At 42.7% G+C, this 12,986-nt stretch overlaps 1 protein-coding gene across 1 annotated transcript in view; it reads right to left on the bottom strand.

Annotated features, from left to right (window-relative positions):
* Nucleotides 1-6,327, bottom strand: part of cpsf6 (cleavage and polyadenylation specific factor 6) — a 31,966-nt gene extending 25,639 nt beyond the window's left edge. The window contains exons 1-4 of the mRNA XM_067999424.1: nucleotides 6,220-6,327; nucleotides 1,720-1,938; nucleotides 604-707; nucleotides 31-176 (exon numbers count right to left, since the gene is read on the bottom strand). Coding sequence (XP_067855525.1) covers nucleotides 31-176; nucleotides 604-707; nucleotides 1,720-1,938; nucleotides 6,220-6,279 — 529 coding nt within the window. The 5' untranslated portion in view covers nucleotides 6,280-6,327. The remainder of the gene's footprint in view (nucleotides 1-30; nucleotides 177-603; nucleotides 708-1,719; nucleotides 1,939-6,219) is intronic.
* Between the last annotated feature and the right edge of the window lie 6,659 nt (nucleotides 6,328-12,986).

The following is a 12,986-nucleotide window of genomic DNA, read 5'->3' as shown; positions in this document are numbered from 1 at the left end:
TTTTCAGTACAGCCATTTGTATATGCTTACATTTCCTAGACTGCATTTCAAACTGACTGAGTGACTGCTTATTGCATGGTGTGACGATAGGATTCTGGCCATGCATGTCTCGTTTAGGAAGCATATCCATCAGCTTTTTGGATGAAGTTTCGGATCCGACACAAATGAGTGCAAACCTGGTTAAAAAAAATATAAAAGTCACTTAACAACCACACCTTTGTTGGCCTGTTAATGACATTAATGTTTTATAGCACTTAAAAGTAGAAAATTCTGTCTTATGTAGTACTACTTTTACATAAAAATCTATAGAGCTAGATAACTTCCAACATGATTATCTCTTAATAGAACCAATTTTCCTCAACAAAAGCTGATCAAAAACTTTACAACTTATACCACTTGCCATTACCACATATTTCTGCTAAACACCCCCTGTACTATAAAGTTCAAGTTTCATGTGTAACAATGTATTAAAATGCCAGTTTACTGCACATCCAATTCTTTGAATGCAAATAAATTACTAATTTAACGCTCGAGTAGAAGTTCTTTTATAAAGCAGCAGCCAACACAATACCTAAACAGCGGCAATCCATCACATGTTCTCACCCTTTTGACTGTCCATTAGCCCGGTTCTCAAAAAACTTTATCTCCAAAACATCAGTAATGCCCATTGAATGAAGAGCTTCAGTCAAATCCTCATCTGTGGTCCACTGTAAGGCAATGTGAAAAAGACATATTTTGAATGTTAAAGAGGACAACTCAAAGAAGCAACATGCTTTAAAACATATACATCACAATGGTGCTTAGTAGATTTTAAAATGTTAAGTTTCTGAAGTTGGAGGAGATGCATGACAACTAAACATGGAGGAGTGGAGAGTATATTTGCACTGTTATCAAGTGTAAAGTCAGTACCAGAATTTTCAGAATTTCACTCAAAAATCCTTCAATGTCATGGGATTGAAATGCAGTTTTACAAATAAGTTGATTAAACTTTGCTTTCAAACAACCTTTTGAGAACCATGGGCAGCACCCATCACAGGTTTCTACAAAGCTCTCAAAGAACGATGGACCTAAAACACATTTGTCATGTTCGTTGGGTATGAGTTTGTGTATATTCCATGTTAAATTGATAACTAATCCATGCGGCTCCTATTTCAGGAACAAGTTCCAACTTCTTAAATCATGTTCTTGGTGCTTATCCATGATGCCAGTGTGCTTTGGGAAAAATCTAAGCAAGGTACCCAGAAATCCCCAACGGCACTGCCCGACTATTATTTCAAACATAATACAGTTTTAATAGTCTGAATTTTCAGGCATAAAAATGAAACAAAACCATAAATGCTGTACCATTTTACCGTAAACAAATCCTCAATGTTACTAACAGATAAAAGACTAGTTGCTACCAATTCATGTCTTTATGTCAGAGATAACAGCATTACTAGTGTTTACTCCATTAGCAGATAGGATTGGCTTTTTAAAAGATTCTTTTAGCTCATGGTGAGCATGTATATATGTAACTTCTATTGCAAAGAAGCATGCAACCCTCACTAATCCACCCAAAATACTTTATCCATCTGTTATTGAGTTAAACAAGGAATCTTTGTAATTTAGACCTAATTGTATTTGCAGCTGCCTGGAGGAGAGGATGTTGGAAAACTCAAGAGATCCCACTCTACAAATAAAATTCTCAGCAAAAACGTAGAGACAAGTCAAAACACCTACCCAAGTCAGATTCCCAATATACAAAGCTATTCTCTTGCCAGTGTAGGTATAGACAATATTTGGACCCAATGAATTAGGAGTTTTGCCACCATCATCCGAAACAGACTGCGGCATGCTGTCCATGTAATCACGATCCTCTGGTGCATCTCCATTATTGGCGGATGGTGATATAACATCATCGTACAAATCTATCTGATCATGACCACTGTACTCCGTCTCCTAAATAAGACAAGAACATAATTTCAGGGTTTATAAAAATCCCCATTTCACATTTATCAACATTTAACTTTTAATTACCACGATTAAACTAAACACTCCCCATGAATATAAATATAACTTGTTCTTCTAGAATGCAGACCCAAGTGGAAGTCAGTCAATACAAGATAGCATAACAAAAGAAAATTAAATGTAAAAACATATGAAGGTCTCCTCTATGATAATCAAGGATCGAAGCTGGGATGTTAAAACATGTTATTATGGGCTGCATGGGGTCCACATATAGGCCCCAAATTTCCTGGATTGCATTTACACAGAAATTAGGTCAAAATTTACAATAGTTTCAGCGCAGAACTTGCTAACACTGAAATTTCCTGCAGAGCTCATTTGCCCACGCCGGAATGTAAAATCTGGCATCGGAAAAGCGCAAATTCAGCAAGTGGACTGCTATCTTACATCATGGCACCTCACTCTCCAAGCCTCTTGCCTCTGCTGCTCGTCTTTCCCTTCCATTATTATGCAGATCAGGGTATGCCCACTGGGAAGGCTTTTCGAACTGCTTAGTCCTTCCGAAAGCGTAGGGGAGGGGGGAGGTGGGTCCAAAAAATTGAGTGCAGAGACCGACATCACTTTGGTTAAGTACAGTGCAGGACTCAGGAAGAATTTTTTTTTAAAAATAAGAAAATCACTATCAACTTGAGAAATCACAGTTACGCCGATATCAATTGACATCGAATGTTGCTGCGTTTAAATTTATGGGCATAAATCTGTGCCATAACACACATCATTGGTATAAATCTAGGAAACTTACGAGCTGGCCTTGCGTATGGAGGTGGAGTCTTACACATTGAGTGGCAGAGGATTTCAGCGGACTTATCTTGGAAGTGGCACAAACTAACGAGGAAATTCACATGCAGCAGTGTCTCAGCAAAAAACTGGCACACATCAGTAATGTGCAAATTTCCTTAGGAAAAAAGTGGCACTACTTTGTTCTTGTGCCAAAACTTTCCAGGAAATTCCAGACCATAAAGTTTACATCCACATTTCCACAAATGGCATACAGATTTAGGTGTTCTGAATTAGAATGTATTCACCAATGTGGCAACAGTGCAAAAAACAGCTCTTTTTAAATCTCTAAGGCCCATAAAACTCAAACAAGCCAAACCAGTAAAGAAGCTAAGTGCAATATGTCTTCAGTTGCCTGGAATTCAACGGCCAGATTGCCAAAGGTTGGGGGCCACATACGGTGCAAGGGTCACAGGTTGACTCCCCGCCAAAATAGTCCATTTACATGCATTGCACTTTTGTTACACTACAGGAACATACAGTTTCTCCAATAAATCCCCTCTGCAATTCAAAAGGGATGTTGAGAAAAATGAAAATATTCTTATCTGTAAAATTTCAATTAAAAAACCTGTTCCCTTTGAGAGAAATTATATCTTCTCCAAATACCAGAAATCATACTCCCAAAGTAATTCAAGGTCTCCTTAAGAACAGCAGGGACCAGGAGTTTTGCCAGATATCCTATATAGATACAAGTTTAAAGTTAGCTCTCATGGTGGCTAATACTCTTGTTGCCACGCTTAACTTTCTCAGACAAAACGGTCAGCAGGCAACAGCACTGAATACTGCTTAATTATGTTTTAAGATCAGTTGACCCATTGTTCCCCTCTTCCCCCATAGAAAACAAAGCTTGCAATTACCCCTCAATCTTAGTTATGCCCACAAAGTAGCAAGAAACTGTGCTCACCAACACAACCGAATTTATAGTTCATATCTGAGCTAAGCTACAAATAACAAGATGATTACTTCATGTAACAAATTAAACCTGGAAACCACATTCCACTTACGATTTTCTAAGACTACCAGAAGCAACAGTCGCTTTTTTTGTTGCAGGATGGGTGTAATTGAGGGGGGAGTGCATATAGAAAGCTTTCCATACCTCCTTGTCAAAGATATGGCCACAAGCTGATTTTCCAAGCACACATCAATATGAAGGAGGTGAAGTGATATTTTATTATAAGCTGTCCCTTTGGCTCATTAAGCATCATTGGGCCAAACACATCATAGTCAACATCAGAAACATAACCCTTGACCACCACACAAAGCCAGATTCATACTAAGAGGCAAAGTTCACCCATACTGTGCAGCGAGAGGGAAACTCTCTACTGTTATAAAGTATTTCACTAAGCTTGGCATAGAAAAAACATACTAAAGTGAAACATGCCCTTGAAACAAAATGATCAAAGGAGCGTTATGCTTGTTAGTGGCCAGCAGTACAAGTGCAACTGATTCTAATTATGGAGAAAATAACTGCAAAGCATTAATTGGCAGTGCTATATATGGAGCAGAAATGCAACACTACATTTCAGCATAAACTTTTCAGATAGCACCTGGTGTGGTCTGAAATATTTCACCAAATTTTCTCTGCAGTAAACCACCTAAAAGTGCAAGTACAATATATTTACATATTTTGGCCACTCATCATGATTTCCTGTTCCCCTCCTAGAATTCTAAATTGCTCATTATTTTTTTTTCTTACCAGTCTCTCCCTATCTCCACCCATTTTATTCTGGTTTTCATACCATTGTACATCAAAAGTATCCACCCTTTGCTGCACTCAGCCTCCAGCACTTGGCTGATCTAATTCAAAACTGATATGCCCCAGTCACGTAATTTCAAATTATCTATCTCTACTGTAATGTAAAGAAAATTTAGGTTACAAAGTTTGTTATGTAATGAAAAAGCATTGAACTGTTGGTCCACTAACACACTGTGCAAATTGCACAACTTTTAAAATATTAGCACTTTAATTGTTCAACTTTTTTCACACAGCAAACAGAATTACATCTCACATTTTCACCTGAATTTTAATAACAACCCAATTGGTATTGAAAACCCATGCTTCCTTCAAGTGACATTCTACACACAATTACTTGTGTTTTGTTCTGTAACCTTGACAAGTAACAACTTTAATAAAGAATTCAGATAATTATGAAAAGTTTATTTCATGTTGACTTGTTTATAGAAATGTACATTTCTATATAAAAAAAACAAAAACAGAAAAGCATCACACAAATGGGGTCATAGCTTGTGACAGTTAGTTAATGAAAAAAAACGAAAAAACATTTCATAATCAATTAACTGCTTTTCCCAAAGGATGAATGAGTTGCAATCATTGTTATGTAGAGAAACACACACAGTAAGGTCCAACAAATGAGAGTAATGACCGTCCATTGGTTATGTAGCCAAGGCTACAAGGGGGGGGGGGGGGGGGGCTCAATTTGTGCTATCTGCAAGTGCAATCGTGGAGTTATTCAAAATTCTTGAACTTATAAACATTAAACATTTTGAAGCAATCACTTGATAATTTGAAAGTTCATTTCAATCATTTAGTTTGCAGATTCTGTCAAAAATATAAAAAATTACTATACTACATATAACTTCAAACGATTCTTTTAAAAAAAATGTACAGACTAGACAAACATATTGCAATTCCCAGGTCAATTAAATTTTCATTCCCAATTTCTCCCCTACTCTAATAATAATTTGAAATGTTTCCACCCTATTTGCCTATCCCTTTTTTAAAAATACAAGCGGAAAAGGAGACTGAAAAGTTATTCGTTGAAGACGGCTCGAGGAATGTGTTTGACTGGAGAATACGCAATCACAGGCTGCTATTTACTCGCCCGCCTCCCGCTCTCGGGCGCCATGTTGTCGTGTTTTGTTCTGACAAAGATGCGTCTCGGGAGCGCGGGATCCGCCGCCGCCGCCTCGGACAAAGCGAGTCGCGGAACAAAAATTTAAAAAGCTACGTTAAAAAAAAAACTCTAGGGCGCCTGGAAAACCCACTCCCCGAGATAACAGCCCATACTTGGGGGGCGGGGGACGCCTCTTCAGTCAGCGGCCTACGCTCTCCCCGAGGGGAGGGAAGGAGGCGGCCCATGCGGGCCAGGCCGAGTCTACGCAACAACAAAAATTAAGCCGCGCTGCGCTGGATCGGGCCCCAGCTCTCGCTGCCGGCCTACGCCGCTGGTGAAAGCAGCGGCCGGGACTCTCTACCGGCGCTCCGGCTCCACTCGATCTCGCCGGGCCGCAGCCTCATCGAACCAGGAAAACACGCCAACTTTCTCGCCCCCCCCCCTCTCAACCCCCCAAATCGCGTGGCGGAAGAGGGTGGAGAGCTGGTAAACAACGCGGGGTCATAGTCTCCCCCCACTCAACCAAACCCAAGTCCGAGGGGTACCGCTTCCGATCCTACCCGATCGGCCAGCCGACCGTTACCTGGTTAAACTCCTCGCCAACATCCGCGTAGATGTCGATGTGATCCACACCGTCGGCCATTTCACTGCGTCTCTGCGCTCCAGCGGCCGTTTGAAGGGTCACTGCATCACTTCCGGAAACAGCGCCCTCCCACCCCCCCGAGGCCGCGATCGGAAGTGCAACTTTTAACAATAACCGCAGCACTTGCACTTCTTGATATCCTTGAGTGCACTTCGGTTATACAATTGGGACGTACAGTGTTCTCTTTCGTAAAAAAAAAATCCCACCATGTTTAAGGTTTTTCTCTTTTTGACGTATCGTTTTGTATGTTTTTCTGACATCCCAACTTGCATCGAGTCTTCAGTACAGAAACAGGCCATTCGGCCCAACTGCTCGATGCCAGCGTTTCTGCTCCACACGAGCCTCCTCCCACCCATCTTCACCTAACCCTATCAGCATATCCTTCTGTTCCTTTCTCCCTCATGTGCTTATCTAGCTTCCCCTTAAATGTGTCTATGTTATTTGCCTTAACTACTCCTTGTGGTAGTGCCTTCCAAATTTTTACCACTCTTTGGGTAAAGAAGTTTCTCCACTGTTGGATTTATTGGTGACTATCTTATATGTATGGCCCCTAGTTTTGGTCTCCCCTACAAGTGGAAACATTTTCTCTACATCTACCCTTTCATAATCTTAAAGGTCACCCCTCATCCTTTTCTCTACAAAAAAGAGCCCCAGCCTGTTTAGCCTCTCAGTTCTGGTATCATCCTTGTGAATCTTTTTTCCACCGTCTCCAATGCCTCTGTATCCTTTTTATAATATGGAGATCAGAACTGTGAACAATACTCCCAAGTGTGGTCTAACCAAGATTTGATACGAGTTTAACTTGCACAAACTCCATTTTAGGTTCAATGTGATAGGGAATCTGAAAAAAAAACTTGCAGTTGCTGTCTGTGCAGTCATTTCCTGCCTGATAAGTTTGAGCTGAAATGTGTGCACGACTGATCGATTTGTACCACAGTTAGCTTCAACAGGACACATTTGATGGTTCAGGGAAACTTAGGGGCAATGCAGGAAATTCAGTGGATACCTGGGACCTCATACGATTTCATAGTGTTCAATGACGTTCAAAAAACTTTAGCAATTGAATGGAACAGCTGATCTTATTTAGACTGTTAAAATGAAAATTTGTTAAAAAGAGGTACTCACCATCTGAGCCTTCTGTAATCTTTGACCCTGTCCTCATAACTTTTGGTGCTGTCAACTAAAGAGAATTTTGGCTTTTATTGATATTTACTAATGTCATAGTGTTATGAAACTTAGTGATTGCGATAGTGTTGTGTTACTGAGGTCAGTTTCCATATGTATGCGAGCAACACCCAACTCTACCCCTCTACCATAAGCTGTGATTCCATGACCACCTCTGTGTTGTCAGACAGCCTCTTCCAGAGCAACCGTTAGGCACTGTGGATCACCAGCAGCAGCAGAATTGTATAGCACCACAATCTGTAACCGTGTGGCCCAGCATATCCCTCACTCCTCCATCACCATTGATCCAGATGACCAACCTTGGTTCAATGAGGAATGTAGAAGAGCATACTGGGAGCAGCACCACCGGGAGCAGAAAATGAGGTGCCAACCTGGTGAAGCTATAACACATGCAAAGCTAAACAACAAAAGAAGCATGCTATAACAGAGCTAAGCAATCCCACAATCAACAGATCAAGTCAAAGCTCTGCAGTCCTGCCACATCCAGTCATGAATGGTGGTGGACAATTGAGCAACTAATGGAAGGAGAGGCTCCATGAACATCCCCATCCTCAATGATGGTGGACCCCAGCACATGAGTACTTTCTAAATGGTGAAAAGCTCGAATCAGAGGAGGTCCAAAGAGACTTAGGGGTCCATGTATAGAGATCATTAAAATGCCATGGACAGGTGCAGAAAATAATCAAAAAGGCTAATGGAATGCTGGCCTTTATATCTAGAGGACTAGAGTTAAAGGGGGTACAGGTTATACAGCTATACAAAGCCCTGGTTAGACCACACCTGGAGTACTGTGTGCAGTTCTGGGCACCGCATCTTGAGAAGGATATATTGGCCTTGGAGGGAGCACAGCGTAGATTTACTAGAATGATACCTGGATTCCAAGGGTTAGATTATAAGGAGAGATTACACAAACTAAGGTTGTATTCCTTGGAATTTAAAAGATTAAGAGGTGATTTGATCGAAATTTTCAAGATATTAAAGGGAAATGAAAGGGTAGATAGAGAGAAACTATTTCTGCTGGTTGGGGAGTCTAGGACTAGGGGACATAGCCTAAAAATTAAAGCCAGGGCTTTCAGGAGTGAAGTTAGGAAATACATCTACTCGCAAAAGGTGGTAGAAGTTTGGAACTCTCTTCCGCAAACGGCAGCTGATGCTAGCTCAATTGTAAATTTTAAATCTGAGATTGATAGATTTTTGTTAACCAAAGGTATTAAGGGATATGGAGTTAGGTCACAGATCAGCCATGATCTTATTGAATAGCGGAACAGGCTTGAGGGGCTAAATGGCTTACTCCTGTTCCTATGTTCCTATCTTCCTATGAGTGCAAAAAACGAGGCTGAAGCATTTGCAACCATCTTCAGCCAGAAGTGCCTAGTATATGATCCTTCTCAGCCTCCTCCTGAAGTCCCCACCATCACAGATGCCAGTTATCAGCCAATTCGATTTACTCCACATCACATCAAGAAACGGCTGATTGCACTGGACACAGCAAAGGGTCCCAACAACATCCTTTTGTATTGGAAACCTGTGCTCCAGAATTAGCAGTGTCCCTGGCCAAGCTATTCTAGTATAACTACAACACTGGCGTCTACCCGACAATGTGGAAAATTGCCCAGTTATGTTCTGTCCACAAAAAGCAGGACAAATTTACCCTATCAACCTACTCCCAATCATCAGCAAAGTGATGGAAGGAATCATCAACAGTGCTATTAAGCGGCACTGACTCGCCAATAACCTACTTACTGATGCTGAGTTTGGATTCCACTCAGCTCCAGACCTCATTACAGCCTTTGGTCCAAACATGGATGCAAGACCTGAATTTCAGAGGTGAGGCGAGAGTGACTGCCCTTTACATCAAGGTAGCATTCGACCGAGTGTGGCACCAAGGAGCCTTAGTAAAAGTGAAGCCAATGGGGAACAGAGGGGAAACTCTCCAGTGGCTGAAGTCATACATGGCACAAAGGAAGATGGTAGTGGTTGTTCAACGGCAATCATCTCAGCAGGAGTCATTGCAGCAGGAGTTCCTCAGAGCAGCGTCCTAGGCCCAAATATCTTCAGCTGCTTCATCAATAACCTTCCCTCCATCATACGCTCCTTTCTGTCTTATTTAAAGACACTTTTCTGCCTCTCCTAGATCTCTGTCATGGTAATGTAACTCAGTTGTCCCTCATTGTCCATTTGTATGTGCATCTTAGATGCTGCTCAGGACTTGAGTTAATTAATCCTATTTTTCCTTTCATCCTTTATAGGGCGCTCCTCTATTCCTCTTTCTTCCACCATACCACACCACCTTTCATCTCCCCCTTGTCTGAGAGCCTGCCTCTCTTAATCCCTCTTCCCAGCCATCACTACTCTGCAACATACCATCTCTCCTGCCATTATCCCAGGCACAAATCCCTCATGAATGAGCCCACAACTTCTCTCTGTGCCTGCTTCCTCATTCTTCTCTAGGCCCACCATGGGATCCATCACTGGCTCTCTGACAGCAGCAATCCAAATTGCCTCATCCTGCACTCCTGACGACCATCTCACCATGTTGGGGGTTAATCTCTCCAACGTCACCCCATCCTGCTCACTTCTCTCACTGCCATCTCCATGATCCTGCTGATAGATCAATCACTGACTGTCTCCATATATCCCCCCAAAATGTTTTGCGTACAAACAAGGCCCTTGCTATTCATGACCACATCATGCATGATTGAATCGACATCCTGATAGAAGCATTGCAGCAACTCCTTCTCCCCCTCTGGCTATTCTTTCCACCACTAGTCTCACCTGAAATACAATTTAAACCTATTAGTTGATCTCCATGGTGTTGCTCACAACAACATTTTTATAACATTTGCGATATATTGTATTGTTTTTGCATCAGAAGAAAGAAAGGTGTACAAACAAAGAAATAGCAAAATAAATAAACAGGTATTAGTTATTCTCCTGTAGCTTTGCAGTGTAGATAAAAAGTAAAGGGTTTTATAGTGAGAGGTGGAGTATCTTTCACTTTCTGACTTTAAGATATGCGCCTTTAAGGTTGTAATGTGTCAAAGTGTGCTGCTGAGTTCTAATGCCTGAATACTTGTTTGATGTTGGAAAAGAGTTTAGATGTCTGACCACTATAGAAAGAAAGAAATAAGATTGAAGAGCTGGTAATAGCTCCAATTAACATCAGTAAATTGCATCTCAAACACCATGCATTGGGTGGGAAGTGGGTGAACAGGGCAGGTGGCTAGGGACAAGAGGGATTGGGAAGAGGATTGGGCTGGAAGAAAGCTGGAAGACTGGGGTTAAGGCCAGGGTTTGGGGGGAAGCAGGCAGCTTGTGCTTGTTGCAGGTGGGCCTGGGTTCATGGATTACTGCAGGGGAGGGTGGGGGGTGGTGGAAGGGATTGAGACCTGAAAGCATTCAATCTGACCAGTGTATGGAAGTACTTGAAGAGAGTACTTGGGGGCTGGGGGTTGGAGTATGGAGGCACTTGGAGGGCTTTAGAATGGTGGTGGAGGGGTGTTTGAGCGTGGGCAGTCCCAGAAACAGACTGGGTTCTGGCAGCACTAAGAGGAATGTAACAGTGACTCTAGCTGCACCCAGCACACAGCCAGCCTGAGAGGCTAAGAAACATAACTCCTGGGGTCGATTTTGACAGCCTCCTCTCCGCTGGCCGCTTGCCATTACCTGTGGCGAAGAGGCATTTGCATTTCCGAGGCACTTGCTACATTTACATTGGGCCGGCAAGCTGTGGAGCGCCAAATGGGCGTCCCAAAGAAGGTTGCTGGAGTAAGGCTGGTCAATATCGGGTCGCCTCGGCCACCATCAAGGTAAGCTGGGTGGTGGGGGGCGGTGGGATTGGTGGTTTACAGGAGGGGAGCGACACAGATTATTTTTATGGAACCCAGAGGAGCACTGTCGCTCTGGAAGAGGAAGGAATCGGCAAAAAGTAATTAAATTTTGCTTCTGTTTGCCCTGTCAGCCCTTTTTTTTCACAATTCTCTCTCCCTTCCTATTTTCTCTTTGTCCTATTTATATCATTTAGCATTACTATTAGTTTATTTTGTTTTTTTAAAATCCTTTTATCTCGCTAATTTCCTCCTCTCCTGTCTTGAAGGCACCAATTCCTTGCCAGGGTGTATTTTCACAGCACCTGGTGCCATCCTCACTAAAGTGACTGTTATTCCTAACAGTGATGTTTTAGCAGGTTATTTTACCATCTTGGGGATCAGAGAAGATCCTGATCCTGATCGCCAGAGACACGTGTAATTTCCAGCAGGAGTCACTGGATAAGAATTAGAATCGGAACCATGCTCCTCTTTCTACTCAGCACAAGGACACATCAACTAATTGTAGCGCCCTCATCACCTTCCTGAGATCAGCTAACTCAGCTCCCGATATAGGAACCAAGCCTGGAACCTTCCTGATCCTTATGACTCCGTTACCAACTGAGTCATCAGAGGAAACAGTTGTTGCGGCTTTAAAAAAAATTGTTCAAATTGAGTTCTCCCATTTTCTGTATTCTACTTTCTCCCCAAGGCACACTGCATTCATTCATTCACTTAGTCATTCATTCATTCCTTGGCAGGTTTTTGTGAGTGCCACTGTTCAGATGAACACTAGGGAGCGGACCAGAACTGTGCAGGGTAATTTACCTAGCTCGGGGACCTAAGTCCAGTACCTAAAGTATGCCTGAAAGACCCGATATTGAGTCGGGCTAATTTTTAGGCGCGGGCCAATTTCTAGGCCATTATACCTCAAATCATTTTAAAACAACCTGGTTGCCTGATGTACAGTCACATGCTCAAGGGGTTCTGGAGGGAACACTGGACCTGCCTATGTGGGTAGTCGTAGGTCTCAGGGACAGGCAACCCTCCTCGGATGAAACTTTGGGAAATCTTTAGTGTCTTCTGATTGCCTGTGGGCAAGAGGAATTGAAGATGCAGGGCACTTTCAACTAGGAGGAGCTGTTGCATATCACAATAAAACTCCCTGGAGTGCATTTTCCTTTTGAGCGGTCTTTGGGCAGCTGGCTGGCGGAACACGCTGACTGGCCACCTGCTATTGCTGGCGTATGGCCTCGTCCAGTTTGAGGGCCAGGCCTCATTAGAATTGGGTCAGCGGGCTGTGGCCAGAGATCGAGCACCCTGGGGCAGCCCGGCCGCTCTCTGGGCCGCGAGAAGGTAGGTAAGATGGCGGAACCCTGATCTCTGTAGGGAGGGGTGCCGGAGCAGCAGTGCCCAGGCTGGTTTAGTGGTCAATGGAAAAGAAAATCGAGCAGGATGTAAAATGGCTTTGTTGACTCACTATTGCCTGTTTTTGCGCTACCGCCCAAGATTAGTTTCACTTCCTTTAAATCTACACACATCGGGGGTGATTTTAAACCCCAAGAACGGGTGGGTTGGGGGCGGGTGGGAGTTGAAATTAGTTGTTTTTTTGGGTCGCAACTGCAAAATTTTCGGACTTTGCATTCCCAGTGGGAAGCCTGTACTTTTACACACCTACGTTAAACCCAGAAATAAAGCCAGGTTGCGGTCACGACC

Source organism: Heptranchias perlo, chromosome 18, assembly GCF_035084215.1.
Source record: "Heptranchias perlo isolate sHepPer1 chromosome 18, sHepPer1.hap1, whole genome shotgun sequence".
NCBI lineage: Eukaryota > Metazoa > Chordata > Chondrichthyes > Hexanchiformes > Hexanchidae > Heptranchias > Heptranchias perlo.
The sequence above is the reverse complement of the archived record's forward strand: the minus strand, read 5'-3'. Positions and strand labels throughout refer to the sequence as shown.